The 26882-nt window shown below is 38.0% G+C and overlaps 8 protein-coding genes across 15 annotated transcripts; all 8 read left to right on the forward strand.

Annotated features, from left to right (window-relative positions):
* Window positions 1-36: 36 nt before the first annotated feature.
* On the forward strand, window positions 37-6777 carry LOC122414713 (uncharacterized). 2 transcript variants are annotated; one of them, XM_043426263.1, is made up of 7 exons: window positions 37-151; window positions 218-482; window positions 2161-2430; window positions 2497-2701; window positions 4380-4649; window positions 4716-4980; window positions 6659-6777. In XM_043426263.1, exons 5-7 carry the CDS (start codon window positions 4449-4451, stop codon window positions 6667-6669), a joined length of 477 nt encoding a protein of 158 aa, XP_043282198.1. In that variant the 5' UTR covers window positions 37-151; window positions 218-482; window positions 2161-2430; window positions 2497-2701; window positions 4380-4448; the 3' UTR covers window positions 6670-6777. The 2 variants fall into 2 exon arrangements, with proteins under 2 accessions (XP_043282198.1, XP_043282196.1); XM_043426261.1 differs by lacking the exon at window positions 6659-6777 and adding an exon at window positions 6122-6300.
* Window positions 6778-6819: 42 nt separating this feature from the next.
* LOC122415114 (uncharacterized) lies at window positions 6820-8964 on the forward strand. 2 transcript variants are annotated; one of them, XM_043426983.1, is made up of 3 exons: window positions 6820-6928; window positions 6995-7199; window positions 8878-8964. In XM_043426983.1, exons 1-3 carry the CDS (start codon window positions 6845-6847, stop codon window positions 8886-8888), a joined length of 300 nt encoding a protein of 99 aa, XP_043282918.1. In that variant the 5' UTR covers window positions 6820-6844; the 3' UTR covers window positions 8889-8964. The 2 variants fall into 2 exon arrangements, with proteins under 2 accessions (XP_043282918.1, XP_043282917.1); XM_043426982.1 differs by lacking the exon at window positions 8878-8964 and adding an exon at window positions 8341-8519.
* Window positions 8965-9013: 49 nt separating this feature from the next.
* Window positions 9014-11275, forward strand: LOC122415014 (uncharacterized). 2 transcript variants are annotated; one of them, XM_043426771.1, is made up of 3 exons: window positions 9014-9147; window positions 9214-9478; window positions 11157-11275. In XM_043426771.1, exons 1-3 carry the CDS (start codon window positions 9064-9066, stop codon window positions 11165-11167), a joined length of 360 nt encoding a protein of 119 aa, XP_043282706.1. In that variant the 5' UTR covers window positions 9014-9063; the 3' UTR covers window positions 11168-11275. The 2 variants fall into 2 exon arrangements, with proteins under 2 accessions (XP_043282706.1, XP_043282705.1); XM_043426770.1 differs by lacking the exon at window positions 11157-11275 and adding an exon at window positions 10620-10798.
* Window positions 11276-11311: 36 nt separating this feature from the next.
* LOC122414850 (uncharacterized) lies at window positions 11312-15741 on the forward strand. Of its 2 annotated transcripts, none has more exons than XM_043426453.1 (5): window positions 11312-11426; window positions 11493-11697; window positions 13376-13645; window positions 13712-13976; window positions 15655-15741. In XM_043426453.1, the coding sequence occupies exons 3-5, from the start codon at window positions 13445-13447 to the stop codon at window positions 15663-15665; spliced, it is 477 nt and encodes a 158-aa protein (XP_043282388.1). In that variant the 5' UTR covers window positions 11312-11426; window positions 11493-11697; window positions 13376-13444; the 3' UTR covers window positions 15666-15741. The 2 variants fall into 2 exon arrangements, with proteins under 2 accessions (XP_043282388.1, XP_043282387.1); XM_043426452.1 differs by lacking the exon at window positions 15655-15741 and adding an exon at window positions 15118-15296.
* A 74-nt stretch (window positions 15742-15815) lies between these two features.
* On the forward strand, window positions 15816-17503 carry LOC122415225 (uncharacterized). The gene is made up of 3 exons (XM_043427212.1): window positions 15816-15924; window positions 15991-16195; window positions 17337-17503. The coding sequence occupies exons 1-3, from the start codon at window positions 15841-15843 to the stop codon at window positions 17501-17503; spliced, it is 456 nt and encodes a 151-aa protein (XP_043283147.1). The 5' UTR covers window positions 15816-15840.
* A 531-nt stretch (window positions 17504-18034) lies between these two features.
* Window positions 18035-20173, forward strand: LOC122415013 (uncharacterized). Of its 2 annotated transcripts, none has more exons than XM_043426769.1 (3): window positions 18035-18143; window positions 18210-18474; window positions 20055-20173. In XM_043426769.1, exons 1-3 carry the CDS (start codon window positions 18060-18062, stop codon window positions 20063-20065), a joined length of 360 nt encoding a protein of 119 aa, XP_043282704.1. In that variant the 5' UTR covers window positions 18035-18059; the 3' UTR covers window positions 20066-20173. The 2 variants fall into 2 exon arrangements, with proteins under 2 accessions (XP_043282704.1, XP_043282703.1); XM_043426768.1 differs by lacking the exon at window positions 20055-20173 and adding an exon at window positions 19518-19731.
* Window positions 20174-20209: 36 nt separating this feature from the next.
* On the forward strand, window positions 20210-24731 carry LOC122414783 (uncharacterized). 2 transcript variants are annotated; one of them, XM_043426371.1, is made up of 5 exons: window positions 20210-20324; window positions 20391-20655; window positions 22334-22603; window positions 22670-22934; window positions 24613-24731. In XM_043426371.1, the coding sequence occupies exons 3-5, from the start codon at window positions 22403-22405 to the stop codon at window positions 24621-24623; spliced, it is 477 nt and encodes a 158-aa protein (XP_043282306.1). In that variant the 5' UTR covers window positions 20210-20324; window positions 20391-20655; window positions 22334-22402; the 3' UTR covers window positions 24624-24731. The 2 variants fall into 2 exon arrangements, with proteins under 2 accessions (XP_043282306.1, XP_043282305.1); XM_043426370.1 differs by lacking the exon at window positions 24613-24731 and adding an exon at window positions 24076-24254.
* A 42-nt stretch (window positions 24732-24773) lies between these two features.
* Window positions 24774-26852, forward strand: LOC122415067 (uncharacterized). 2 transcript variants are annotated; one of them, XM_043426879.1, is made up of 3 exons: window positions 24774-24882; window positions 24949-25153; window positions 26734-26852. In XM_043426879.1, the coding sequence occupies exons 1-3, from the start codon at window positions 24799-24801 to the stop codon at window positions 26742-26744; spliced, it is 300 nt and encodes a 99-aa protein (XP_043282814.1). In that variant the 5' UTR covers window positions 24774-24798; the 3' UTR covers window positions 26745-26852. The 2 variants fall into 2 exon arrangements, with proteins under 2 accessions (XP_043282814.1, XP_043282813.1); XM_043426878.1 differs by lacking the exon at window positions 26734-26852 and adding an exon at window positions 26197-26410.
* Window positions 26853-26882: the final 30 nt, after the last annotated feature.

Below are 26882 nucleotides of genomic sequence, written 5' to 3' on the forward strand. Positions count from 1 at the left end.
TTTCCGGAGCCCAAACTCAACCATTCCTGTGGAGAATCTGGATAAAGTGACTGATTTATATTGCAATATGTCAAACGCATCCCTCCGGGCCATCATGCGGACTTTCGTTATGAACCGGAGATTTTATATCGCTGAATATATTAACCAACAAGTAAGTATAAAAAAATTCATTTAATTTAAACTTTTTTCCAACTTATGACAATTTTTTTGTCAACAGTCCAGTTCGCAGAGTGCTCAGGACGCAAATGGCGGCAAAGCGACGGCTCCTGCAGCCGAAATGGAAAGAAGTTTGGCGCCTGGTTTGACCGAGACAAACGAGAGCAGTCCGGATTCTGAAGAATCAGTAATTTCGCTGTCTAGATCGGAGGAGACAAACGAGAGCAGTCCGGATTCTGAAGAATCAGTGATTCCGCCGCCATCTTCCTCTATAACCGGAATTGAAAATTGTACGAGGAATCAAAGGTTTCGTGAAATCAATCACGGTGAGTGCAGAGAACGTAATTCGGTTTTGTTCATTTCTTTTCAAAGGACCACGTTGAACCTGAAAATGATTAATAAAATTGAATATTGGGAAATCTGTGATTGAAATACTTACCGATGGAACAGTTATGTTGACTCCTCTCCAGAGGACCGCGTTGAACCTGAAAATGATTAGAAAAATTGAATATTGGGAAATCTGTGATTGAAATACTTACCCATGGAACAGTTATGTTGACTCCTCTCCAGAGGACCGCGTTGAACCTGAAAATGATTAGAAAAATTGAATATTAGGAAAACAGTAACTAAAATACTTACCGAGGAAACAGTTTTGATGATTTCTCTCCATGTCAAACCCAAATGAGATATATTCGTTTTTTGTTTTCAGTAATGAAAGATGATCCAGACCCACGGATCCGTCGCACATATTCAATTTAGTCTGTTCAATTCGCTTATTACAAAATCGAGGTATATACGACGGATCCGTGGGTCTGGATCATCTTTCACTGTTTTCCTAATATTCAATTTTTCTAATCATTTGAAGGTTCAACGCGGTCCTCTGGAGAGGAGTCATCGTTTTTTCGCATTCACCGTTGCAAGAAGCTTCTCTTGCTCCGAGCCCGGAGGTTTATCATGCGTTGGACAAAATGGCAAATCACTATGTGCATTGTGCAAGTGTTTTGGATATTCCAGATCAACTCCAAGTATATAACCAATTTCGAAAAAAACGATATGTCATACATTATCGTGCATTGCAGCAGTGTTTAAAACATGGTTTGAAAATCACGAAAATCCACAGAGTCTTGAAGTTTCAGCTAAGCAATCTTCCTGGCTCAAAACATACATTGATTTGAATACACAATTTCGTACACGTGCGAAAAATGATTTTGAAAAAAATCTATTCAAATTATTGAATAATGCTGTGTTTGGAAAAACCATGGAGGATGTTCGTAGTCACGTCCAAGTTAAACTGTTAACGCAATGGGCAGGTCGATATGGAGCAGAGGCTATGATCGCTAAACCTAACTTTCACAGTCGAAGTATTTTCGCGGAAAATTTAATCGCTGTAGAGTTGCAAAATCTCCAGGTTATGTTTAACAAACCGATATATGTTGGCATGTCTATTTTAGGCATTTCATTTTTCAGCGAAACCGAAGGGTGGAAAAGATGTTTTCCAAGAAAATTACATGCTGCTGCATTTAACCCAAAATACACTGAACTCCTCAAGGCTATCAATGCTGACGAACGGTGTTATGCAGCCATTTGTGAAGCGGGACGATTTGAAAAGCCCCAAAAAGTCAGTCTGGAACTGATAAAGCCGATTGTTGCAGCAGTTTGGAGAGATGGCCATAAAATGTTAAAATATCTCAGTGTCCAAAGATTTTTAATGGATCACAGTGAAGAAAACTATAGAAATCTTCAAGGTAAGTGCGTTAATGCTACGGAATAAAAATTGAATATTGGCAAAATGATAATTGAAATAGTTACCGGTCAAACAGTTTTGTTGTCGCCTCTCCATAGGACCGTGTCGAACCTGAAAATAATTGAAAAAATTGAATATTATTTAAAAAATTGAATACTGGGAAGTCTGTGATTCAGATACTTACAGATAAAACAGTTATGTTGACTCCTCTCCAGAGGACCGCGTTGAACCTGAAAATTATTAATAAAATTGAATATTAGGAAAACAGTAACTAAAATACTTACCAAGGAAACAGTTTACCAAGGAAACACAAATACGAAATCGAGACAATGATCAAAAACGACAAGCTGAATGTGATATGTTCGAGGTTTCCCGAATATTTCCGGAGCCCAAACTCAACGATTCCTGTGGAGAATCTGGATAAAGTGACTGATTTATATTGCAATATGTCAAACGCATCCCTCCGGGCCATCATGCGGACTTTCGTTATGAACCGGAGATTTTATATCGCTGAATATATTAACCAACAAGTAAGTATAAAAAAATTCATTTAATTTAAACTTTTTTCCAACTTATGACAATTTTTTTGTCAACAGTCCAGTTCGCAGAGTGCTCAGGACGCAAATGGCGGCAAAGCGACGGCTCCTGCAGCCGAAATGGAAAGAAGTTTGGCGCCTGGTTTGACCGAGACAAACGAGAGCAGTCCGGATTCTGAAGAATCAGTGATTCCGCCGCCATCTTCCTCTATAACCGGAATTGAAAATTGTACGAGGAATCAAAGGTTTCGTGAAATCAATCACGGTGAGTGCAGAGAACGTAATTCGGTTTTGTTCATTTCTTTTCAAAGGACCACGTTGAACCTGAAAATGATTAATAAAATTGAATATTGGGAAATCTGTGATTGAAATACTTACCGATGGAACAGTTATGTTGACTCCTCTCCAGAGGACCGCGTTGAACCTGAAAATGATTAGAAAAATTGAATATTGGGAAATCTGTGATTGAAATACTTACCCATGGAACAGTTATGTTGACTCCTCTCCAGAGGACCGCGTTGAACCTGAAAATGATTAGAAAAATTGAATATTAGGAAAACAGTAACTAAAATACTTACCGAGGAAACAGTTTTGATGATTTCTCTCCATGTCAAACCCAAATGAGATATATTCGTTTTTTGTTTTCAGTAATGAAAGATGATCCAGACCCACGGATCCGTCGCACATATTCAATTTAGTCTGTTCAATTCGCTTATTACAAAATCGAGGTATATACGACGGATCCGTGGGTCTGGATCATCTTTCACTGTTTTCCTAATATTCAATTTTTCTAATCATTTGAAGGTTCAACGCGGTCCTCTGGAGAGGAGTCATCGTTTTTTCGCATTCACCGTTGCAAGAAGCTTCTCTTGCTCCGAGCCCGGAGGTTTATCATGCGTTGGACAAAATGGCAAATCACTATGTGCATTGTGCAAGTGTTTTGGATATTCCAGATCAACTCCAAGTATATAACCAATTTCGAAAAAAACGATATGTCATACATTATCGTGCATTGCAGCAGTGTTTAAAACATGGTTTGAAAATCACGAAAATCCACAGAGTCTTGAAGTTTCAGCTAAGCAATCTTCCTGGCTCAAAACATACATTGATTTGAATACACAATTTCGTACACGTGCGAAAAATGATTTTGAAAAAAATCTATTCAAATTATTGAATAATGCTGTGTTTGGAAAAACCATGGAGGATGTTCGTAGTCACGTCCAAGTTAAACTGTTAACGCAATGGGCAGGTCGATATGGAGCAGAGGCTATGATCGCTAAACCTAACTTTCACAGTCGAAGTATTTTCGCGGAAAATTTAATCGCTGTAGAGTTGCAAAATCTCCAGGTTATGTTTAACAAACCGATATATGTTGGCATGTCTATTTTAGGCATTTCATTTTTCAGCGAAACCGAAGGGTGGAAAAGATGTTTTCCAAGAAAATTACATGCTGCTGCATTTAACCCAAAATACACTGAACTCCTCAAGGCTATCAATGCTGACGAACGGTGTTATGCAGCCATTTGTGAAGCGGGACGATTTGAAAAGCCCCAAAAAGTCAGTCTGGAACTGATAAAGCCGATTGTTGCAGCAGTTTGGAGAGATGGCCATAAAATGTTAAAATATCTCAGTGTCCAAAGATTTTTAATGGATCACAGTGAAGAAAACTATAGAAATCTTCAAGGTAAGTGCGTTAATGCTACGGAATAAAAATTGAATATTGGCAAAATGATAATTGAAATAGTTACCGGTCAAACAGTTTTGTTGTCGCCTCTCCATAGGACCGTGTCGAACCTGAAAATAATTGAAAAAATTGAATATTATTTAAAAAATTGAATACTGGGAAGTCTGTGATTCAGATACTTACAGATAAAACAGTTATGTTGACTCCTCTCCAGAGGACCGCGTTGAACCTGAAAATTATTAATAAAATTGAATATTAGGAAAACAGTAACTAAAATACTTACCAAGGAAACAGTTTACCAAGGAAACACAAATACGAAATCGAGACAATGATCAAAAACGACAAGCTGAATGTGATATGTTCGAGGTTTCCCGAATATTTCCGGAGCCCAAACTCAACGATTCCTGTGGAGAATCTGGATAAAGTGACTGATTTATATTGCAATATGTCAAACGCATCCCTCCGGGCCATCATGCGGACTTTCGTTATGAACCGGAGATTTTATATCGCTGAATATATTAACCAACAAGTAAGTATAAAAAAATTCATTTAATTTAAACTTTTTTCCAACTTATGACAATTTTTTTGTCAACAGTCCAGTTCGCAGAGTGCTCAGGACGCAAATGGCGGCAAAGCGACGGCTCCTGCAGCCGAAATGGAAAGAAGTTTGGCGCCTGGTTTGACCGAGACAAACGAGAGCAGTCCGGATTCTGAAGAATCAGTAATTTCGCTGTCTAGATCGGAGGAGACAAACGAGAGCAGTCCGGATTCTGAAGAATCAGTGATTCCGCCGCCATCTTCCTCTATAACCGGAATTGAAAATTGTACGAGGAATCAAAGGTTTCGTGAAATCAATCACGGTGAGTGCAGAGAACGTAATTCGGTTTTGTTCATTTCTTTTCAAAGGACCACGTTGAACCTGAAAATGATTAATAAAATTGAATATTGGGAAATCTGTGATTGAAATACTTACCGATGGAACAGTTATGTTGACTCCTCTCCAGAGGACCGCGTTGAACCTGAAAATGATTAGAAAAATTGAATATTGGGAAATCTGTGATTGAAATACTTACCCATGGAACAGTTATGTTGACTCCTCTCCAGAGGACCGCGTTGAACCTGAAAATGATTAGAAAAATTGAATATTAGGAAAACAGTAACTAAAATACTTACCGAGGAAACAGTTTTGATGATTTCTCTCCATGTCAAACCCAAATGAGATATATTCGTTTTTTGTTTTCAGTAATGAAAGATGATCCAGACCCACGGATCCGTCGCACATATTCAATTTAGTCTGTTCAATTCGCTTATTACAAAATCGAGGTATATACGACGGATCCGTGGGTCTGGATCATCTTTCACTGTTTTCTTAATATTCAATTTTTCTAATCATTTGAAGGTTCAACGCGGTCCTCTGGAGAGGAGTCATCGTTTTTTCGCATTCACCGTTGCAAGAAGCTTCTCTTGCTCCGAGCCCGGAGGTTTATCATGCGTTGGACAAAATGGCAAATCACTATGTGCATTGTGCAAGTGTTTTGGATATTCCAGATCAACTCCAAGTATATAACCAATTTCGAAAAAAACGATATGTCATACATTATCGTGCATTGCAGCAGTGTTTAAAACATGGTTTGAAAATCACGAAAATCCACAGAGTCTTGAAGTTTCAGCTAAGCAATCTTCCTGGCTCAAAACATACATTGATTTGAATACACAATTTCGTACACGTGCGAAAAATGATTTTGAAAAAAATCTATTCAAATTATTGAATAATGCTGTGTTTGGAAAAACCATGGAGGATGTTCGTAGTCACGTCCAAGTTAAACTGTTAACGCAATGGGCAGGTCGATATGGAGCAGAGGCTATGATCGCTAAACCTAACTTTCACAGTCGAAGTATTTTTGCGGAAAATTTAATCGCTGTAGAGTTGCAAAATCTCCAGGTTATGTTTAACAAACCGATATATGTTGGCATGTCTATTTTAGGCATTTCATTTTTCAGCGAAACCGAAGGGTGGAAAAGATGTTTTCCAAGAAAATTACATGCTGCTGCATTTAACCCAAAATACACTGAACTCCTCAAGGCTATCAATGCTGACGAACGGTGTTATGCAGCCATTTGTGAAGCGGGACGATTTGAAAAGCCCCAAAAAGTCAGTCTGGAACTGATAAAGCCGATTGTTGCAGCAGTTTGGAGAGATGGCCATAAAATGTTAAAATATCTCAGTGTCCAAAGATTTTTAATGGATCACAGTGAAGAAAACTATAGAAATCTCCAAGGTAAGTGCGTTAATGCTACTGAATAAAAATTGAATATTGGCAAAATGATAATTGAAATAGTTACCGGTCAAACAGTTTTGTTGTCGCCTCTCCATAGGACCGTGTCGAACCTGAAAATAATTGAAAAAATTGAATATTATTTAAAAAATTGAATATTGGGAAGTCTGTGATTCAGATACTTACAGATGAAACAGTTATGTTGACTCCTCTCCAGAGGACCGCGTTGAACCTGAAAATGATTAATAAAATTGAATATTAGGAAAACAGTAACTAAAATACTTACCAAGGAAACAGTTTACCAAGGAAACACAAATACGAAATCGAGACAATGATCAAAAACGACAAGCTGAATGTGATATGTTCGAGGTTTCCCGAATATTTCCGGAGCCCAAACTCAACCATTCCTGTGGAGAATCTGGATAAAGTGACTGATTTATATTGCAATATGTCAAACGCATCCCTCCGGGCCATCATGCGGACTTTCGTTATGAACCGGAGATTTTATATCGCTGAATATATTAACCAACAAGTAAGTATAAAAAAATTCATTTAATTTAAACTTTTTTCCAACTTATGACAATTTTTTTGTCAACAGTCCAGTTCGCAGAGTGCTCAGGACGCAAATGGCGGCAAAGCGACGGCTCCTGCAGCCGAAATGGAAAGAAGTTTGGCGCCTGGTTTGACCGAGACAAACGAGAGCAGTCCGGATTCTGAAGAATCAGTGATTCCGCCGCCATCTTCCTCTATAACCGGAATTGAAAATTGTACGAGGAATCAAAGGTTTCGTGAAATCAATCACGGTGAGTGCAGAGAACGTAATTCGGTTTTGTTCATTTCTTTTCAAAGGACCACGTTGAACCTGAAAATGATTAATAAAATTGAATATTGGGAAATCTGTGATTGAAATACTTACCGATGGAACAGTTATGTTGACTCCTCTCCAGAGGACCGCGTTGAACCTGAAAATGATTAGAAAAATTGAATATTGGGAAATCTGTGATTGAAATACTTACCGATGGAACAGTTATGTTGACTCCTCTCCAGAGGACCGCGTTGAACCTGAAAATGATTAGAAAAATTGAATATTAGGAAAACAGTAACTAAAATACTTACCGAGGAAACAGTTTTGATGATTTCTCTCCATGTTAAACCCAAATGAGATATATTCGTTTTTTGTTTTCAGTAATGAAAGATGATCCAGACCCACGGATCCGTCGCACATATTCAATTTAGTCTGTTCAATTCGCTTATTACTAAATCGAGGTATATACGACGGATCCGTGGGTCTGGATCATCTTTCACTGTTTTCCTAATATTCAATTTTTCTAATCATTTGAAGGTTCAACGCGGTCCTCTGGAGAGGAGTCATCGTTTTTTCGCATTCACCGTTGCAAGAAGCTTCTCTTGCTCCGAGCCCGGAGGTTTATCATGCGTTGGACAAAATGGCAAAACACTATGTGCATTGTGCAAGTGTTTTGGATATTCCAGATCAACTCCAAGTATATAACCAATTTCGAAAAAAACGATATGTCATACATTATCGTGCATTGCAGCAGTGTTTAAAACATGGTTTGAAAATCACGAAAATCCACAGAGTCTTGAAGTTTCAGCTAAGCAATCTTCCTGGCTCAAAACATACATTGATTTGAATACACAATTTCGTACACGTGCGAAAAATGATTTTGAAAAAAATCTATTCAAATTATTGAATAATGCTGTGTTTGGAAAAACCATGGAGGATGTTCGTAGTCACGTCCAAGTTAAACTGTTAACGCAATGGGCAGGTCGATATGGAGCAGAGGCTATGATCGCTAAACCTAACTTTCACAGTCGAAGTATTTTCGCGGAAAATTTAATCGCTGTAGAGTTGCAAAATCTCCAGGTTATGTTTAACAAACCGATATATGTTGGCATGTCTATTTTAGGCATTTCATTTTTCAGCGAAACCGAAGGGTGGAAAAGATGTTTTCCAAGAAAATTACATGCTGCTGCATTTAACCCAAAATACACTGAACTCCTCAAGGCTATCAATGCTGACGAACGGTGTTATGCAGCCATTTGTGAAGCGGGACGATTTGAAAAGCCCCAAAAAGTCAGTCTGGAACTGATAAAGCCGATTGTTGCAGCAGTTTGGAGAGATGGCCATAAAATGTTAAAATATCTCAGTGTCCAAAGATTTTTAATGGATCACAGTGAAGAAAACTATAGAAATCTTCAAGGTAAGTGCGTTAATGCTACGGAATAAAAATTGAATATTGGCAAAATGATAATTGAAATAGTTACCGGTCAAACAGTTTTGTTGTCGCCTCTCCATAGGACCGTGTCGAACCTGAAAATAATTGAAAAAATTGAATATTATTTAAAAAATTGAATACTGGGAAGTCTGTGATTCAGATACTTACAGATAAAACAGTTATGTTGACTCCTCTCCAGAGGACCGCGTTGAACCTGAAAATTATTAATAAAATTGAATATTAGGAAAACAGTAACTAAAATACTTACCAAGGAAACAGTTTACCAAGGAAACACAAATACGAAATCGAGACAATGATCAAAAACGACAAGCTGAATGCGATATGTTCGAGGTTTCCCGAATATTTCCGGAGCCCAAACTCAACGATTCCTGTGGAGAATCTGGATAAAGTGACTGATTTATATTGCAATATGTCAAACGCATCCCTCCGGGCCATCATGCGGACTTTCGTTATGAACCGGAGATTTTATATCGCTGAATATATTAACCAACAAGTAAGTATAAAAAAATTCATTTAATTTAAACTTTTTTCCAACTTATGACAATTTTTTTGTCAACAGTCCAGTTCGCAGAGTGCTCAGGACGCAAATGGCGGCAAAGCGACGGCTCCTGCAGCCGAAATGGAAAGAAGTTTGGCGCCTGGTTTGACCGAGACAAACGAGAGCAGTCCGGATTCTGAAGAATCAGTAATTTCGCTGTCTAGATCGGAGGAGACAAACGAGAGCAGTCCGGATTCTGAAGAATCAGTGATTCCGCCGCCATCTTCCTCTATAACCGGAATTGAAAATTGTACGAGGAATCAAAGGTTTCGTGAAATCAATCACGGTGAGTGCAGAGAACGTAATTCGGTTTTGTTCATTTCTTTTCAAAGGACCACGTTGAACCTGAAAATGATTAATAAAATTGAATATTGGGAAATCTGTGATTGAAATACTTACCGATGGAACAGTTATGTTGACTCCTCTCCAGAGGACCGCGTTGAACCTGAAAATGATTAGAAAAATTGAATATTGGGAAATCTGTGATTGAAATACTTACCCATGGAACAGTTATGTTGACTCCTCTCCAGAGGACCGCGTTGAACCTGAAAATGATTAGAAAAATTGAATATTAGGAAAACAGTAACTAAAATACTTACCGAGGAAACAGTTTTGATGATTTCTCTCCATGTCAAACCCAAATGAGATATATTCGTTTTTTGTTTTCAGTAATGAAAGATGATCCAGACCCACGGATCCGTCGCACATATTCAATTTAGTCTGTTCAATTCGCTTATTACAAAATCGAGGTATATACGACGGATCCGTGGGTCTGGATCATCTTTCACTGTTTTCTTAATATTCAATTTTTCTAATCATTTGAAGGTTCAACGCGGTCCTCTGGAGAGGAGTCATCGTTTTTTCGCATTCACCGTTGCAAGAAGCTTCTCTTGCTCCGAGCCCGGAGGTTTATCATGCGTTGGACAAAATGGCAAATCACTATGTGCATTGTGCAAGTGTTTTGGATATTCCAGATCAACTCCAAGTATATAACCAATTTCGAAAAAAACGATATGTCATACATTATCGTGCATTGCAGCAGTGTTTAAAACATGGTTTGAAAATCACGAAAATCCACAGAGTCTTGAAGTTTCAGCTAAGCAATCTTCCTGGCTCAAAACATACATTGATTTGAATACACAATTTCGTACACGTGCGAAAAATGATTTTGAAAAAAATCTATTCAAATTATTGAATAATGCTGTGTTTGGAAAAACCATGGAGGATGTTCGTAGTCACGTCCAAGTTAAACTGTTAACGCAATGGGCAGGTCGATATGGAGCAGAGGCTATGATCGCTAAACCTAACTTTCACAGTCGAAGTATTTTTGCGGAAAATTTAATCGCTGTAGAGTTGCAAAATCTCCAGGTTATGTTTAACAAACCGATATATGTTGGCATGTCTATTTTAGGCATTTCATTTTTCAGCGAAACCGAAGGGTGGAAAAGATGTTTTCCAAGAAAATTACATGCTGCTGCATTTAACCCAAAATACACTGAACTCCTCAAGGCTATCAATGCTGACGAACGGTGTTATGCAGCCATTTGTGAAGCGGGACGATTTGAAAAGCCCCAAAAAGTCAGTCTGGAACTGATAAAGCCGATTGTTGCAGCAGTTTGGAGAGATGGCCATAAAATGTTAAAATATCTCAGTGTCCAAAGATTTTTAATGGATCACAGTGAAGAAAACTATAGAAATCTCCAAGGTAAGTGCGTTAATGCTACTGAATAAAAATTGAATATTGGCAAAATGATAATTGAAATAGTTACCGGTCAAACAGTTTTGTTGTCGCCTCTCCATAGGACCGTGTCGAACCTGAAAATAATTGAAAAAATTGAATATTATTTAAAAAATTGAATATTGGGAAGTCTGTGATTCAGATACTTACAGATGAAACAGTTATGTTGACTCCTCTCCAGAGGACCGCGTTGAACCTGAAAATGATTAATAAAATTGAATATTAGGAAAACAGTAACTAAAATACTTACCAAGGAAACAGTTTACCAAGGAAACACAAATACGAAATCGAGACAATGATCAAAAACGACAAGCTGAATGTGATATGTTCGAGGTTTCCCGAATATTTCCGGAGCCCAAACTCAACCATTCCTGTGGAGAATCTGGATAAAGTGACTGATTTATATTGCAATATGTCAAACGCATCCCTCCGGGCCATCATGCGGACTTTCGTTATGAACCGGAGATTTTATATCGCTGAATATATTAACCAACAAGTAAGTATAAAAAAATTCATTTAATTTAAACTTTTTTCCAACTTATGACAATTTTTTTGTCAACAGTCCAGTTCGCAGAGTGCTCAGGACGCAAATGGCGGCAAAGCGACGGCTCCTGCAGCCGAAATGGAAAGAAGTTTGGCGCCTGGTTTGACCGAGACAAACGAGAGCAGTCCGGATTCTGAAGAATCAGTGATTCCGCCGCCATCTTCCTCTATAACCGGAATTGAAAATTGTACGAGGAATCAAAGGTTTCGTGAAATCAATCACGGTGAGTGCAGAGAACGTAATTCGGTTTTGTTCATTTCTTTTCAAAGGACCACGTTGAACCTGAAAATGATTAATAAAATTGAATATTGGGAAATCTGTGATTGAAATACTTACCGATGGAACAGTTATGTTGACTCCTCTCCAGAGGACCGCGTTGAACCTGAAAATGATTAGAAAAATTGAATATTGGGAAATCTGTGATTGAAATACTTACCCATGGAACAGTTATGTTGACTCCTCTCCAGAGGACCGCGTTGAACCTGAAAATGATTAGAAAAATTGAATATTAGGAAAACAGTAACTAAAATACTTACCGAGGAAACAGTTTTGATGATTTCTCTCCATGTCAAACCCAAATGAGATATATTCGTTTTTTGTTTTCAGTAATGAAAGATGATCCAGACCCACGGATCCGTCGCACATATTCAATTTAGTCTGTTCAATTCGCTTATTACAAAATCGAGGTATATACGACGGATCCGTGGGTCTGGATCATCTTTCACTGTTTTCCTAATATTCAATTTTTCTAATCATTTGAAGCTTCAACGCGGTCCTCTGGAGAGGAGTCATCGTTTTTTCGCATTCACCGTTGCAAGAAGCTTCTCTTGCTCCGAGCCCGGAGGTTTATCATGCGTTGGACAAAATGGCAAATCACTATGTGCATTGTGCAAGTGTTTTGGATATTCCAGATCAACTCCAAGTATATAACCAATTTCGAAAAAAACGATATGTCATACATTATCGTGCATTGCAGCAGTGTTTAAAACATGGTTTGAAAATCACGAAAATCCACAGAGTCTTGAAGTTTCAGCTAAGCAATCTTCCTGGCTCAAAACATACATTGATTTGAATACACAATTTCGTACACGTGCGAAAAATGATTTTGAAAAAAATCTATTCAAATTATTGAATAATGCTGTGTTTGGAAAAACCATGGAGGATGTTCGTAGTCACGTCCAAGTTAAACTGTTAACGCAATGGGCAGGTCGATATGGAGCAGAGGCTATGATCGCTAAACCTAACTTTCACAGTCGAAGTATTTTCGCGGAAAATTTAATCGCTGTAGAGTTGCAAAATCTCCAGGTTATGTTTAACAAACCGATATATGTTGGCATGTCTATTTTAGGCATTTCATTTTTCAGCGAAACCGAAGGGTGGAAAAGATGTTTTCCAAGAAAATTACATGCTGCTGCATTTAACCCAAAATACACTGAACTCCTCAAGGCTATCAATGCTGACGAACGGTGTTATGCAGCCATTTGTGAAGCGGGACGATTTGAAAAGCCCCAAAAAGTCAGTCTGGAACTGATAAAGCCGATTGTTGCAGCAGTTTGGAGAGATGGCCATAAAATGTTAAAATATCTCAGTGTCCAAAGATTTTTAATGGATCACAGTGAAGAAAACTATAGAAATCTTCAAGGTAAGTGCGTTAATGCTACGGAATAAAAATTGAATATTGGCAAAATGATAATTGAAATAGTTACCGGTCAAACAGTTTTGTTGTCGCCTCTCCATAGGACCGTGTCGAACCTGAAAATAATTGAAAAAATTGAATATTATTTAAAAAATTGAATACTGGGAAGTCTGTGATTCAGATACTTACAGATAAAACAGTTATGTTGACTCCTCTCCAGAGGACCGCGTTGAACCTGAAAATTATTAATAAAATTGAATATTAGGAAAACAGTAACTAAAATACTTACCAAGGAAACAGTTTACCAAGGAAACACAAATACGAAATCGAGACAATGATCAAAAACGACAAGCTGAATGTGATATGTTCGAGGTTTCCCGAATATTTCCGGAGCCCAAACTCAACGATTCCTGTGGAGAATCTGGATAAAGTGACTGATTTATATTGCAATATGTCAAACGCATCCCTCCGGGCCATCATGCGGACTTTCGTTATGAACCGGAGATTTTATATCGCTGAATATATTAACCAACAAGTAAGTATAAAAAAATTCATTTAATTTAAACTTTTTTCCAACTTATGACAATTTTTTTGTCAACAGTCCAGTTCGCAGAGTGCTCAGGACGCAAATGGCGGCAAAGCGACGGCTCCTGCAGCCGAAATGGAAAGAAGTTTGGCGCCTGGTTTGACCGAGACAAACGAGAGCAGTCCGGATTCTGAAGAATCAGTAATTTCGCTGTCTAGATCGGAGGAGACAAACGAGAGCAGTCCGGATTCTGAAGAATCAGTGATTCCGCCGCCATCTTCCTCTATAACCGGAATTGAAAATTGTACGAGGAATCAAAGGTTTCGTGAAATCAATCACGGTGAGTGCAGAGAACGTAATTCGGTTTTGTTCATTTCTTTTCAAAGGACCACGTTGAACCTGAAAATGATTAATAAAATTGAATATTGGGAAATCTGTGATTGAAATACTTACCGATGGAACAGTTATGTTGACTCCTCTCCAGAGGACCGCGTTGAACCTGAAAATGATTAGAAAAATTGAATATTGGGAAATCTGTGATTGAAATACTTACCCATGGAACAGTTATGTTGACTCCTCTCCAGAGGACCGCGTTGAACCTGAAAATGATTAGAAAAATTGAATATTAGGAAAACAGTAACTAAAATACTTACCGAGGAAACAGTTTTGATGATTTCTCTCCATGTCAAACCCAAATGAGATATATTCGTTTTTTGTTTTCAGTAATGAAAGATGATCCAGACCCACGGATCCGTCGCACATATTCAATTTAGTCTGTTCAATTCGCTTATTACAAAATCGAGGTATATACGACGGATCCGTGGGTCTGGATCATCTTTCACTGTTTTCTTAATATTCAATTTTTCTAATCATTTGAAGGTTCAACGCGGTCCTCTGGAGAGGAGTCATCGTTTTTTCGCATTCACCGTTGCAAGAAGCTTCTCTTGCTCCGAGCCCGGAGGTTTATCATGCGTTGGACAAAATGGCAAATCACTATGTGCATTGTGCAAGTGTTTTGGATATTCCAGATCAACTCCAAGTATATAACCAATTTCGAAAAAAACGATATGTCATACATTATCGTGCATTGCAGCAGTGTTTAAAACATGGTTTGAAAATCACGAAAATCCACAGAGTCTTGAAGTTTCAGCTAAGCAATCTTCCTGGCTCAAAACATACATTGATTTGAATACACAATTTCGTACACGTGCGAAAAATGATTTTGAAAAAAATCTATTCAAATTATTGAATAATGCTGTGTTTGGAAAAACCATGGAGGATGTTCGTAGTCACGTCCAAGTTAAACTGTTAACGCAATGGGCAGGTCGATATGGAGCAGAGGCTATGATCGCTAAACCTAACTTTCACAGTCGAAGTATTTTTGCGGAAAATTTAATCGCTGTAGAGTTGCAAAATCTCCAGGTTATGTTTAACAAACCGATATATGTTGGCATGTCTATTTTAGGCATTTCATTTTTCAGCGAAACCGAAGGGTGGAAAAGATGTTTTCCAAGAAAATTACATGCTGCTGCATTTAACCCAAAATACACTGAACTCCTCAAGGCTATCAATGCTGACGAACGGTGTTATGCAGCCATTTGTGAAGCGGGACGATTTGAAAAGCCCCAAAAAGTCAGTCTGGAACTGATAAAGCCGATTGTTGCAGCAGTTTGGAGAGATGGCCATAAAATGTTAAAATATCTCAGTGTCCAAAGATTTTTAATGGATCACAGTGAAGAAAACTATAGAAATCTCCAAGGTAAGTGCGTTAATGCTACTGAATAAAAATTGAATATTGGCAAAATGATAATTGAAATAGTTACCGGTCAAACAGTTTTGTTGTCGCCTCTCCATAGGACCGTGTCGAACCTGAAAATAATTGAAAAAATTGAATATTATTTAAAAAATTGAATATTGGGAAGTCTGTGATTCAGATACTTACAGATGAAACAGTTATGTTGACTCCTCTCCAGAGGACCGCGTTGAACCTGAAAATGATTAATAAAATTGAATATTAGGAAAACAGTAACTAAAATACTTACCAAGGAAACAGTTTACCAAGGAAACACAAATACGAAATCGAGACAATGATCAAAAACGACAAGCTGAATGTGATATGTTCGAAGTTTCCCGAATATTTCCGGAGCCCAAACTCAACCATTCCTGTGGAGAATCTGGATAAAGTGACTGATTTATATTGCAATATGTCAAACGCATCCCTCCGGGCCATCATGCGGACTTTCGTTATGAACCGGAGATTTTATATCGCTGAATATATTAACCAACAAGTAAGTATAAAAAAATTCATTTAATTTAAACTTTTTTCCAACTTATGACAATTTTTTTGTCAACAGTCCAGTTCGCAGAGTGCTCAGGACGCAAATGGCGGCAAAGCGACGGCTCCTGCAGCCGAAATGGAAAGAAGTTTGGCGCCTGGTTTGACCGAGACAAACGAGAGCAGTCCGGATTCTGAAGAATCAGTGATTCCGCCGCCATCTTCCTCTATAACCGGAATTGAAAATTGTACGAGGAATCAAAGGTTTCGTGAAATCAATCACGGTGAGTGCAGAGAACGTAATTCGGTTTTGTTCATTTCTTTTCAAAGGACCACGTTGAACCTGAAAATGATTAATAAAATTGAATATTGGGAAATCTGTGATTGAAATACTTACCGATGGAACAGTTATGTTGACTCCTCTCCAGAGGACCGCGTTGAACCTGAAAATGATTAGAAAAATTGAATATTGGGAAATCTGTGATTGAAATACTTACCGATGGAACAGTTATGTTGACTCCTCTCCAGAGGACCGCGTTGAACCTGAAAATGATTAGAAAAATTGAATATTAGGAAAACAGTAACTAAAATACTTACCGAGGAAACAGTTTTGATGATTTCTCTCCATGTTAAACCCAAATGAGATATATTCGTTTTTTGTTTTCAGTAATGAAAGATGATCCAGACCCACGGATCCGTCGCACATATTCAATTTAGTCTGTTCAATTCGCTTATTACTAAATCGAGGTATATACGACGGATCCGTGGGTCTGGATCATCTTTCACTGTTTTCCTAATATTCAATTTTTCTAATCATTTGAAGGTTCAACGCGGTCCTCTGGAGAGGAGTCATCGTTTTTTCGCATTCACCGTTGCAAGAAGCTTCTCTTGCTCCGAGCCCGGAGGTTTATCATGCGTTGGACAAAATGGCAAAACACTATGTGCATTGTGCAAGTGTTTTGGATATTCCAGATCAACTCCAAGTATATAACCAATTTCGAAAAAAACGATATGTCATACATTATCGTGCATTGCAGCAGTGTTTAAAACATGGTTTGAAAATCACGAAAATCCACAGAGTCTTGAAGTTTCAGCTAAGCAATCTTCCTGGCTCAAAACATACATTGATTTGAATACACAATTTCGTACACGTGCGAAAAATGATTTTGAAAAAAATCTATTCAAATTATTGAATAATGCTGTGTTTGGAAAAACCATGGAGGATGTTCGTAGTCACGTCCAAGTTAAACTGTTAACGCAATGGGCAGGTCGATATGGAGCAGAGGCTATGATCGCTAAACCTAACTTTCACAGTCGAAGTATTTTTGCGGAAAATTTAATCGCTGTAGAGTTGCAAAATCTCCAGGTTATGTTTAACAAACCGATATATGTTGGCATGTCTATTTTAGGCATTTCATTTTTCAGCGAAACCGAAGGGTGGAAAAGATGTTTTCCAAGAAAATTACATGCTGCTGCATTTAACCCAAAATACACTGAACTCCTCAAGGCTATCAATGCTGACGAACGGTGTTATGCAGCCATTTGTGAAGCGGGACGATTTGAAAAGCCCCAAAAAGTCAGTCTGGAACTGATAAAGCCGATTGTTGCAGCAGGTTGGAGAGATGGCCATAAAATGTTAAAATATCTCAGTGTCCAAAGATTTTTAATGGATCACAGTGAAGAAAACTATAGAAATCTCCAAGGTAAGTGCGTTAATGCTACTGAATAAAAATTGAATATTGGCAAAATGATAATTGAAATAGTTACCGGTCAAACAGTTTTGTTGTCGCCTCTCCATAGGACCGTGTCGAACCTGAAAATAATTGAAAAAATTGAATATTATTTAAAAAATTGAATATTGGGAAGTCTGTGATTCAGATACTTACAGATGAAACAGTTATGTTGACTCCTCTCCAGAGGACCGCGTTGAACCTGAAAATGATTAATAAAATTGAATATTAGGAAAACAGTAACTAAAATACTTACCAAGGAAACAGTTTACCAAGGAAACACAAATACGAAATCGAGACAATGATCAAAAACGACAAGCTGAATGTGATATGTTCGAGGTTTCCCGAATATTTCCGGAGCCCAAACTCAACCATTCCTGTGGAGAATCTGGATAAAGTGACTGATTTATATTGCAATATGTCAAACGCATCCCTCCGGGCCATCATGCGGACTTTCGTTATGAACCGGAGATTTTATATCGCTGAATATATTAACCAACAAGTAAGTATAAAAAAATTCATTTAATTTAAACTTTTTTCCAACTTATGACAATTTTTTTGTCAACAGTCCAGTTCGCAGAGTGCTCAGGACGCAAATGGCGGCAAAGCGACGGCTCCTGCAGCCGAAATGGAAAGAAGTTTGGCGCCTGGTTTGACCGAGACAAACGAGAGCAGTCCGGATTCTGAAGAATCAGTAATTTCGCTGTCTAGATCGGAGGAGACAAACGAGAGCAGTCCGGATTCTGAAGAATCAGTGATTCCGCCGCCATCTTCCTCTATAACCGGAATTGAAAATTGTACGAGGAATCAAAGGTTTCGTGAAATCAATCACGGTGAGTGCAGAGAACGTAATTCGGTTTTGTTCATTTCTTTTCAAAGGACCACGTTGAACCTGAAAATGATTAATAAAATTGAATATTGGGAAATCTGTGATTGAAATACTTACCGATGGAACAGTTATGTTGACTCCTCTCCAGAGGACCGCGTTGAACCTGAAAATGATTAGAAAAATTGAATATTAGGAAAACAGTAACTAAAATACTTACCGAGGAAACAGTTTTGATGATTTCTCTCCATGTCAAACCCAAATGAGATATATTCGTTTTTTGTTTTCAGTAATGAAAGATGATCCAGACCCACGGATCCGTCGCACATATTCAATTTAGTCTGTTCAATTCGCTTATTACTAAATCGAGGTATATACGACGGATCCATGGGTCTGGATCATCTTTCACTGTTTTCCTAATATTCAATTTTTCTAATCATTTGAAGGTTGAACACGGTCCTCTGGAGAGGAGTCATCGTTTTTTCGCATTCACCGTTGCAAGAAGCTTCTCTTGCTCCGAGCCCGGACGTTTATCATGCGTTGGACAAAATGGCAAATCACTATGTGCATTGTGCAAGTGTTTTGGATATTCCAGATCAACTCCAAGTATATAACCAATTTCGAAAAAAACGATATGTCATACATTATCGTGCATTGCAGCAGTGTTTAAAACATGGTTTGAAAATCACGAAAATCCACAGAGTCTTGAAGTTTCAGCTAAGCAATCTTCCTGGCTCAAAACATACATTGATTTGAATACACAATTTCTCGTACACGTGCGAAAAATGATTTTGAAAAAAATCTATTCAAATTATTGAATAATGCTGTGTTTGGAAAAACCATGGAGGATGTTCGTAGTCACGTCCAAGTTAAACTGTTAACGCAATCGGCAGGTCGATATGGAGCAGAGGCTATGATCGCTAAACCTAACTTTCACAGTCGAAGTATTTTTGCGGAAAATTTAATCGCTGTAGAGTTGCGAAATCTCCAGGTTATGTTTAACAAACCGATATATGTTGGCATGTCTATTTTAGGCATTTCATTTTTCAGCGAAACCGAAGGGTGGAAAAGATGTTTTCCAAGAAAATTACATGCTGCTGCATTTAACCCAAAATACACTGAACTCCTCAAGGCTATCAATGCTGACGAACGGTGTTATGCAGCCATTTGTGAAGCGGGACGATTTGAAAAGCCCCAAAAAGTCAGTCTGGAACTGATAAAGCCGATTGTTGCAGCAGTTTGGACAGATGGCCATAAAATGTTAAAATATCTCAGTGTCCAAAGATTTTTAATGGATCACAGTGAAGAAAACTATAGAAATCTTCAAGGTAAGTGCGTTAATGCTACTGAATAAAAATTGAATATTGGCAAAATGATAATTGAAATAGTTACCGGTCAAACAGTTTTGTTGTCGCCTCTCCATAGAACCGTGTCGAACCTGAAAATAATTGAAAAAATTGAATATTATTTAAAAAATTGAATATTGGGAAGTCTGTGATTCAGATACTTACAGATGAAACAGTTATGTTGACTCCTCTCCAGAGGACCGCGTTGAACCTGAAAATGATTAATAAAATTGAATATTAGGAAAACAGTAACTAAAATACTTACCAAGGAAACAGTTTACCAAGGAAACACAAATACGAAATCGAGACAATGATCAAAAACGACAAGCTGAATGTGATATGTTCGAGGTTTCCCGAATATTTCCGGAGCCCAAACTCAACCATTCCTGTGGAGAATCTGGATAAAGTGACTGATTTATATTGCAATATGTCAAACGCATCCCTCCGGGCCATCATGCGGACTTTCGTTATGAACCGGAGATTTTATATCGCTGAATATATTAACCAACAAGTAAGTATAAAAAAATTCATTTAATTTAAACTTTTTTCCAACTTATGACAATTTTTTTGTCAACAGTCCAGTTCGCAGAGTGCTCAGGACGCAAATGGCGGCAAAGCGACGGCTCCTGCAGCCGAAATGGAAAGAAGTTTGGCGCCTGGTTTGACCGAGACAAACGAGAGCAGTCCGGATTCTGAAGAATCAGTAATTTCGCTGTCTAGATCGGAGGAGACAAACGAGAGCAGTCCGGATTCTGAAGAATCAGTGATTCCGCCGCCATCTTCCTCTATAACCGGAATTGAAAATTGTACGAGGAATCAAAGGTTTCGTGAAATCAATCACGGTGAGTGCAGAGAACGTAATTCGGTTTTGTTCATTTCTTTTCAAAGGACCACGTTGAACCTGAAAATGATTAATAAAATTGAATATTGGGAAATCTGTGATTGAAATACTTACCGATGGAACAGTTATGTTGACTCCTCTCCAGAGGACCGCGTTGAACCTGAAAATGATTAGAAAAATTGAATATTGGGAAATCTGTGATTGAAATACTTACCCATGGAACAGTTATGTTGACTCCTCTCCAGAGGACCGCGTTGAACCTGAAAATGATTAGAAAAATTGAATATTAGGAAAACAGTAACTAAAATACTTACCGAGGAAACAGTTTTGATGATTTCTCTCCATGTCAAACCCAAATGAGATATATTCGTTTTTTGTTTTCAGTAATGAAAGATGATCCAGACCCACGGATCCGTCGCACATATTCAATTTAGTCTGTTCAATTCGCTTATTACAAAATCGAGGTATATACGACGGATCCGTGGGTCTGGATCATCTTTCACTGTTTTCCTAATATTCAATTTTTCTAATCATTTGAAGGTTCAACGCGGTCCTCTGGAGAGGAGTCATCGTTTTTTCGCATTCACCGTTGCAAGAAGCTTCTCTTGCTCCGAGCCCGGAGGTTTATCATGCGTTGGACAAAATGGCAAATCACTATGTGCATTGTGCAAGTGTTTTGGATATTCCAGATCAACTCCAAGTATATAACCAATTTCGAAAAAAACGATATGTCATACATTATCGTGCATTGCAGCAGTGTTTAAAACATGGTTTGAAAATCACGAAAATCCACAGAGTCTTGAAGTTTCAGCTAAGCAATCTTCCTGGCTCAAAACATACATTGATTTGAATACACAATTTCGTACACGTGCGAAAAATGATTTTGAAAAAAATCTATTCAAATTATTGAATAATGCTGTGTTTGGAAAAACCATGGAGGATGTTCGTAGTCACGTCCAAGTTAAACTGTTAACGCAATGGGCAGGTCGATATGGAGCAGAGGCTATGATCGCTAAACCTAACTTTCACAGTCGAAGTATTTTCGCGGAAAATTTAATCGCTGTAGAGTTGCAAAATCTCCAGGTTATGTTTAACAAACCGATATATGTTGGCATGTCTATTTTAGGCATTTCATTTTTCAGCGAAACCGAAGGGTGGAAAAGATGTTTTCCAAGAAAATTACATGCTGCTGCATTTAACCCAAAATACACTGAACTCCTCAAGGCTATCAATGCTGACGAACGGTGTTATGCAGCCATTTGTGAAGCGGGACGATTTGAAAAGCCCCAAAAAGTCAGTCTGGAACTGATAAAGCCGATTGTTGCAGCAGTTTGGAGAGATGGCCATAAAATGTTAAAATATCTCAGTGTCCAAAGATTTTTAATGGATCACAGTGAAGAAAACTATAGAAATCTTCAAGGTAAGTGCGTTAATGCTACGGAATAAAAATTGAATATTGGCAAAATGATAATTGAAATAGTTACCGGTCAAACAGTTTTGTTGTCGCCTCTCCATAGGACCGTGTCGAACCTGAAAATAATTGAAAAAATTGAATATTATTTAAAAAATTGAATACTGGGAAGTCTGTGATTCAGATACTTACAGATAAAACAGTTATGTTGACTCCTCTCCAGAGGACCGCGTTGAACCTGAAAATTATTAATAAAATTGAATATTAGGAAAACAGTAACTAAAATACTTACCAAGGAAACAGTTTACCAAGGAAACACAAATACGAAATCGAGACAATGATCAAAAACGACAAGCTGAATGTGATATGTTCGAGGTTTCCCGAATATTTCCGGAGCCCAAACTCAACGATTCCTGTGGAGAATCTGGATAAAGTGACTGATTTATATTGCAATATGTCAAACGCATCCCTCCGGGCCATCATGCGGACTTTCGTTATGAACCGGAGATTTTATATCGCTGAATATATTAACCAACAAGTAAGTATAAAAAAATTCATTTAATTTAAACTTTTTTCCAACTTATGACAATTTTTTTGTCAACAGTCCAGTTCGCAGAGTGCTCAGGACGCAAATGGCGGCAAAGCGACGGCTCCTGCAGCCGAAATGGAAAGAAGTTTGGCGCCTGGTTTGACCGAGACAAACGAGAGCAGTCCGGATTCTGAAGAATCAGTAATTTCGCTGTCTAGATCGGAGGAGACAAACGAGAGCAGTCCGGATTCTGAAGAATCAGTGATTCCGCCGCCATCTTCCTCTATAACCGGAATTGAAAATTGTACGAGGAATCAAAGGTTTCGTGAAATCAATCACGGTGAGTGCAGAGAACGTAATTCGGTTTTGTTCATTTCTTTTCAAAGGACCACGTTGAACCTGAAAATGATTAATAAAATTGAATATTGGGAAATCTGTGATTGAAATACTTACCGATGGAACAGTTATGTTGACTCCTCTCCAGAGGACCGCGTTGAACCTGAAAATGATTAGAAAAATTGAATATTGGGAAATCTGTGATTGAAATACTTACCCATGGAACAGTTATGTTGACTCCTCTCCAGAGGACCGCGTTGAACCTGAAAATGATTAGAAAAATTGAATATTAGGAAAACAGTAACTAAAATACTTACCGAGGAAACAGTTTTGATGATTTCTCTCCATGTCAAACCCAAATGAGATATATTCGTTTTTTGTTTTCAGTAATGAAAGATGATCCAGACCCACGGATCCGTCGCACATATTCAATTTAGTCTGTTCAATTCGCTTATTACAAAATCGAGGTATATACGACGGATCCGTGGGTCTGGATCATCTTTCACTGTTTTCTTAATATTCAATTTTTCTAATCATTTGAAGGTTCAACGCGGTCCTCTGGAGAGGAGTCATCGTTTTTTCGCATTCACCGTTGCAAGAAGCTTCTCTTGCTCCGAGCCCGGAGGTTTATCATGCGTTGGACAAAATGGCAAATCACTATGTGCATTGTGCAAGTGTTTTGGATATTCCAGATCAACTCCAAGTATATAACCAATTTCGAAAAAAACGATATGTCATACATTATCGTGCATTGCAGCAGTGTTTAAAACATGGTTTGAAAATCACGAAAATCCACAGAGTCTTGAAGTTTCAGCTAAGCAATCTTCCTGGCTCAAAACATACATTGATTTGAATACACAATTTCGTACACGTGCGAAAAATGATTTTGAAAAAAATCTATTCAAATTATTGAATAATGCTGTGTTTGGAAAAACCATGGAGGATGTTCGTAGTCACGTCCAAGTTAAACTGTTAACGCAATGGGCAGGTCGATATGGAGCAGAGGCTATGATCGCTAAACCTAACTTTCACAGTCGAAGTATTTTTGCGGAAAATTTAATCGCTGTAGAGTTGCAAAATCTCCAGGTTATGTTTAACAAACCGATATATGTTGGCATGTCTATTTTAGGCATTTCATTTTTCAGCGAAACCGAAGGGTGGAAAAGATGTTTTCCAAGAAAATTACATGCTGCTGCATTTAACCCAAAATACACTGAACTCCTCAAGGCTATCAATGCTGACGAACGGTGTTATGCAGCCATTTGTGAAGCGGGACGATTTGAAAAGCCCCAAAAAGTCAGTCTGGAACTGATAAAGCCGATTGTTGCAGCAGTTTGGAGAGATGGCCATAAAATGTTAAAATATCTCAGTGTCCAAAGATTTTTAATGGATCACAGTGAAGAAAACTATAGAAATCTCCAAGGTAAGTGCGTTAATGCTACTGAATAAAAATTGAATATTGGCAAAATGATAATTGAAATAGTTACCGGTCAAACAGTTTTGTTGTCGCCTCTCCATAGGACCGTGTCGAACCTGAAAATAATTGAAAAAATTGAATATTATTTAAAAAATTGAATATTGGGAAGTCTGTGATTCAGATACTTACAGATGAAACAGTTATGTTGACTCCTCTCCAGAGGACCGCGTTGAACCTGAAAATGATTAATAAAATTGAATATTAGGAAAACAGTAACTAAAATACTTACCAAGGAAACAGTTTACCAAGGAAACACAAATACGAAATCGAGACAATGATCAAAAACGACAAGCTGAATGTGATATGTTCGAGGTTTCCCGAATATTTCCGGAGCCCAAACTCAACCATTCCTGTGGAGAATCTGGATAAAGTGACTGATTTATATTGCAATATGTCAAACGCATCCCTCCGGGCCATCATGCGGACTTTCGTTATGAACCGGAGATTTTATATCGCTGAATATATTAACCAACAAGTAAGTATAAAAAAATTCATTTAATTTAAACTTTTTTCCAACTTATGACAATTTTTTTGTCAACAGTCCAGTTCGCAGAGTGCTCAGGACGCAAATGGCGGCAAAGCGACGGCTCCTGCAGCCGAAATGGAAAGAAGTTTGGCGCCTGGTTTGACCGAGACAAACGAGAGCAGTCCGGATTCTGAAGAATCAGTGATTCCGCCGCCATCTTCCTCTATAACCGGAATTGAAAATTGTACGAGGAATCAAAGGTTTCGTGAAATCAATCACGGTGAGTGCAGAGAACGTAATTCGGTTTTGTTCATTTCTTTTCAAAGGACCACGTTGAACCTGAAAATGATTAATAAAATTGAATATTGGGAAATCTGTGATTGAAATACTTACCGATGGAACAGTTATGTTGACTCCTCTCCAGAGGACCGCGTTGAACCTGAAAATGATTAGAAAAATTGAATATTAGGAAAACAGTAACTAAAATACTTACCGAGGAAACAGTTTTGATGATTTCTCTCCATGTCAAACCCAAATGAGATATATTCGTTTTTTGTTTTCAGTAATGAAAGATGATCCAGACCCACGGATCCGTCGCACATATTCAATTTAGTCTGTTCAATTCGCTTATTACTAAATCGAGGTATATACGACGGATCCATGGGTCTGGATCATCTTTCACTGTTTTCCTAATATTCAATTTTTCTAATCATTTGAAGGTTGAACACGGTCCTCTGGAGAGGAGTCATCGTTTTTTCGCATTCACCGTTGCAAGAAGCTTCTCTTGCTCCGAGCCCGGAGGTTTATCATGCGTTGGACAAAATGGCAAATCACTATGTGCATTGTGCAAGTGTTTTGGATATTCCAGATCAACTCCAAGTATATAACCAATTTCGAAAAAAACGATATGTCATACATTATCGTGCATTGCAGCAGTGTTTAAAACATGGTTTGAAAATCACGAAAATCCACAGAGTCTTGAAGTTTCAGCTAAGCAATCTTCCTGGCTCAAAACATACATTGATTTGAATACACAATTTCTCGTACACGTGCGAAAAATGATTTTGAAAAAAATCTATTCAAATTATTGAATAATGCTGTGTTTGGAAAAACCATGGAGGATGTTCGTAGTCACGTCCAAGTTAAACTGTTAACGCAATGGGCAGGTCGATATGGAGCAGAGGCTATGATCGCTAAACCTAACTTTCACAGTCGAAGTATTTTTGCGGAAAATTTAATCGCTGTAGAGTTGCGAAATCTCCAGGTTATGTTTAACAAACCGATATATGTTGGCATGTCTATTTTAGGCATTTCATTTTTCAGCGAAACCGAAGGGTGGAAAAGATGTTTTCCAAGAAAATTACATGCTGCTGCATTTAACCCAAAATACACTGAACTCCTCAAGGCTATCAATGCTGACGAACGGTGTTATGCAGCCATTTGTGAAGCGGGACGATTTGAAAAGCCCCAAAAAGTCAGTCTGGAACTGATAAAGCCGATTGTTGCAGCAGTTTGGACAGATGGCCATAAAATGTTAAAATATCTCAGTGTCCAAAGATTTTTAATGGATCACAGTGAAGAAAACTATAGAAATCTTCAAGGTAAGTGCGTTAATGCTACTGAATAAAAATTGAATATTGGCAAAATGATAATTGAAATAGTTACCGGTCAAACAGTTTTGTTGTCGCCTCTCCATAGAACCGTGTCGAACCTGAAAATAATTGAAAAAATTGAATATTATTTAAAAAATTGAATATTGGGAAGTCTGTGATTCAGATACTTACAGATGAAACAGTTATGTTGACTCCTCTCCAGAGGACCGCGTTGAACCTGAAAATGATTAATAAAATTGAATATTAGGAAAACAGTAACTAAAATACTTACCAAGGAAACAGTTTACCAAGGAAACACAAATACGAAATCGAGACAATGATCAAAAACGACAAGCTGAATGTGATATGTTCGAGGTTTCCCGAATATTTCCGGAGCCCAAACTCAACCATTCCTGT

This window comes from Venturia canescens, chromosome 8 (genome assembly GCF_019457755.1).
Source record: "Venturia canescens isolate UGA chromosome 8, ASM1945775v1, whole genome shotgun sequence".
In the NCBI taxonomy this organism is placed as follows: Eukaryota; Metazoa; Arthropoda; class Insecta; order Hymenoptera; family Ichneumonidae; genus Venturia; species Venturia canescens.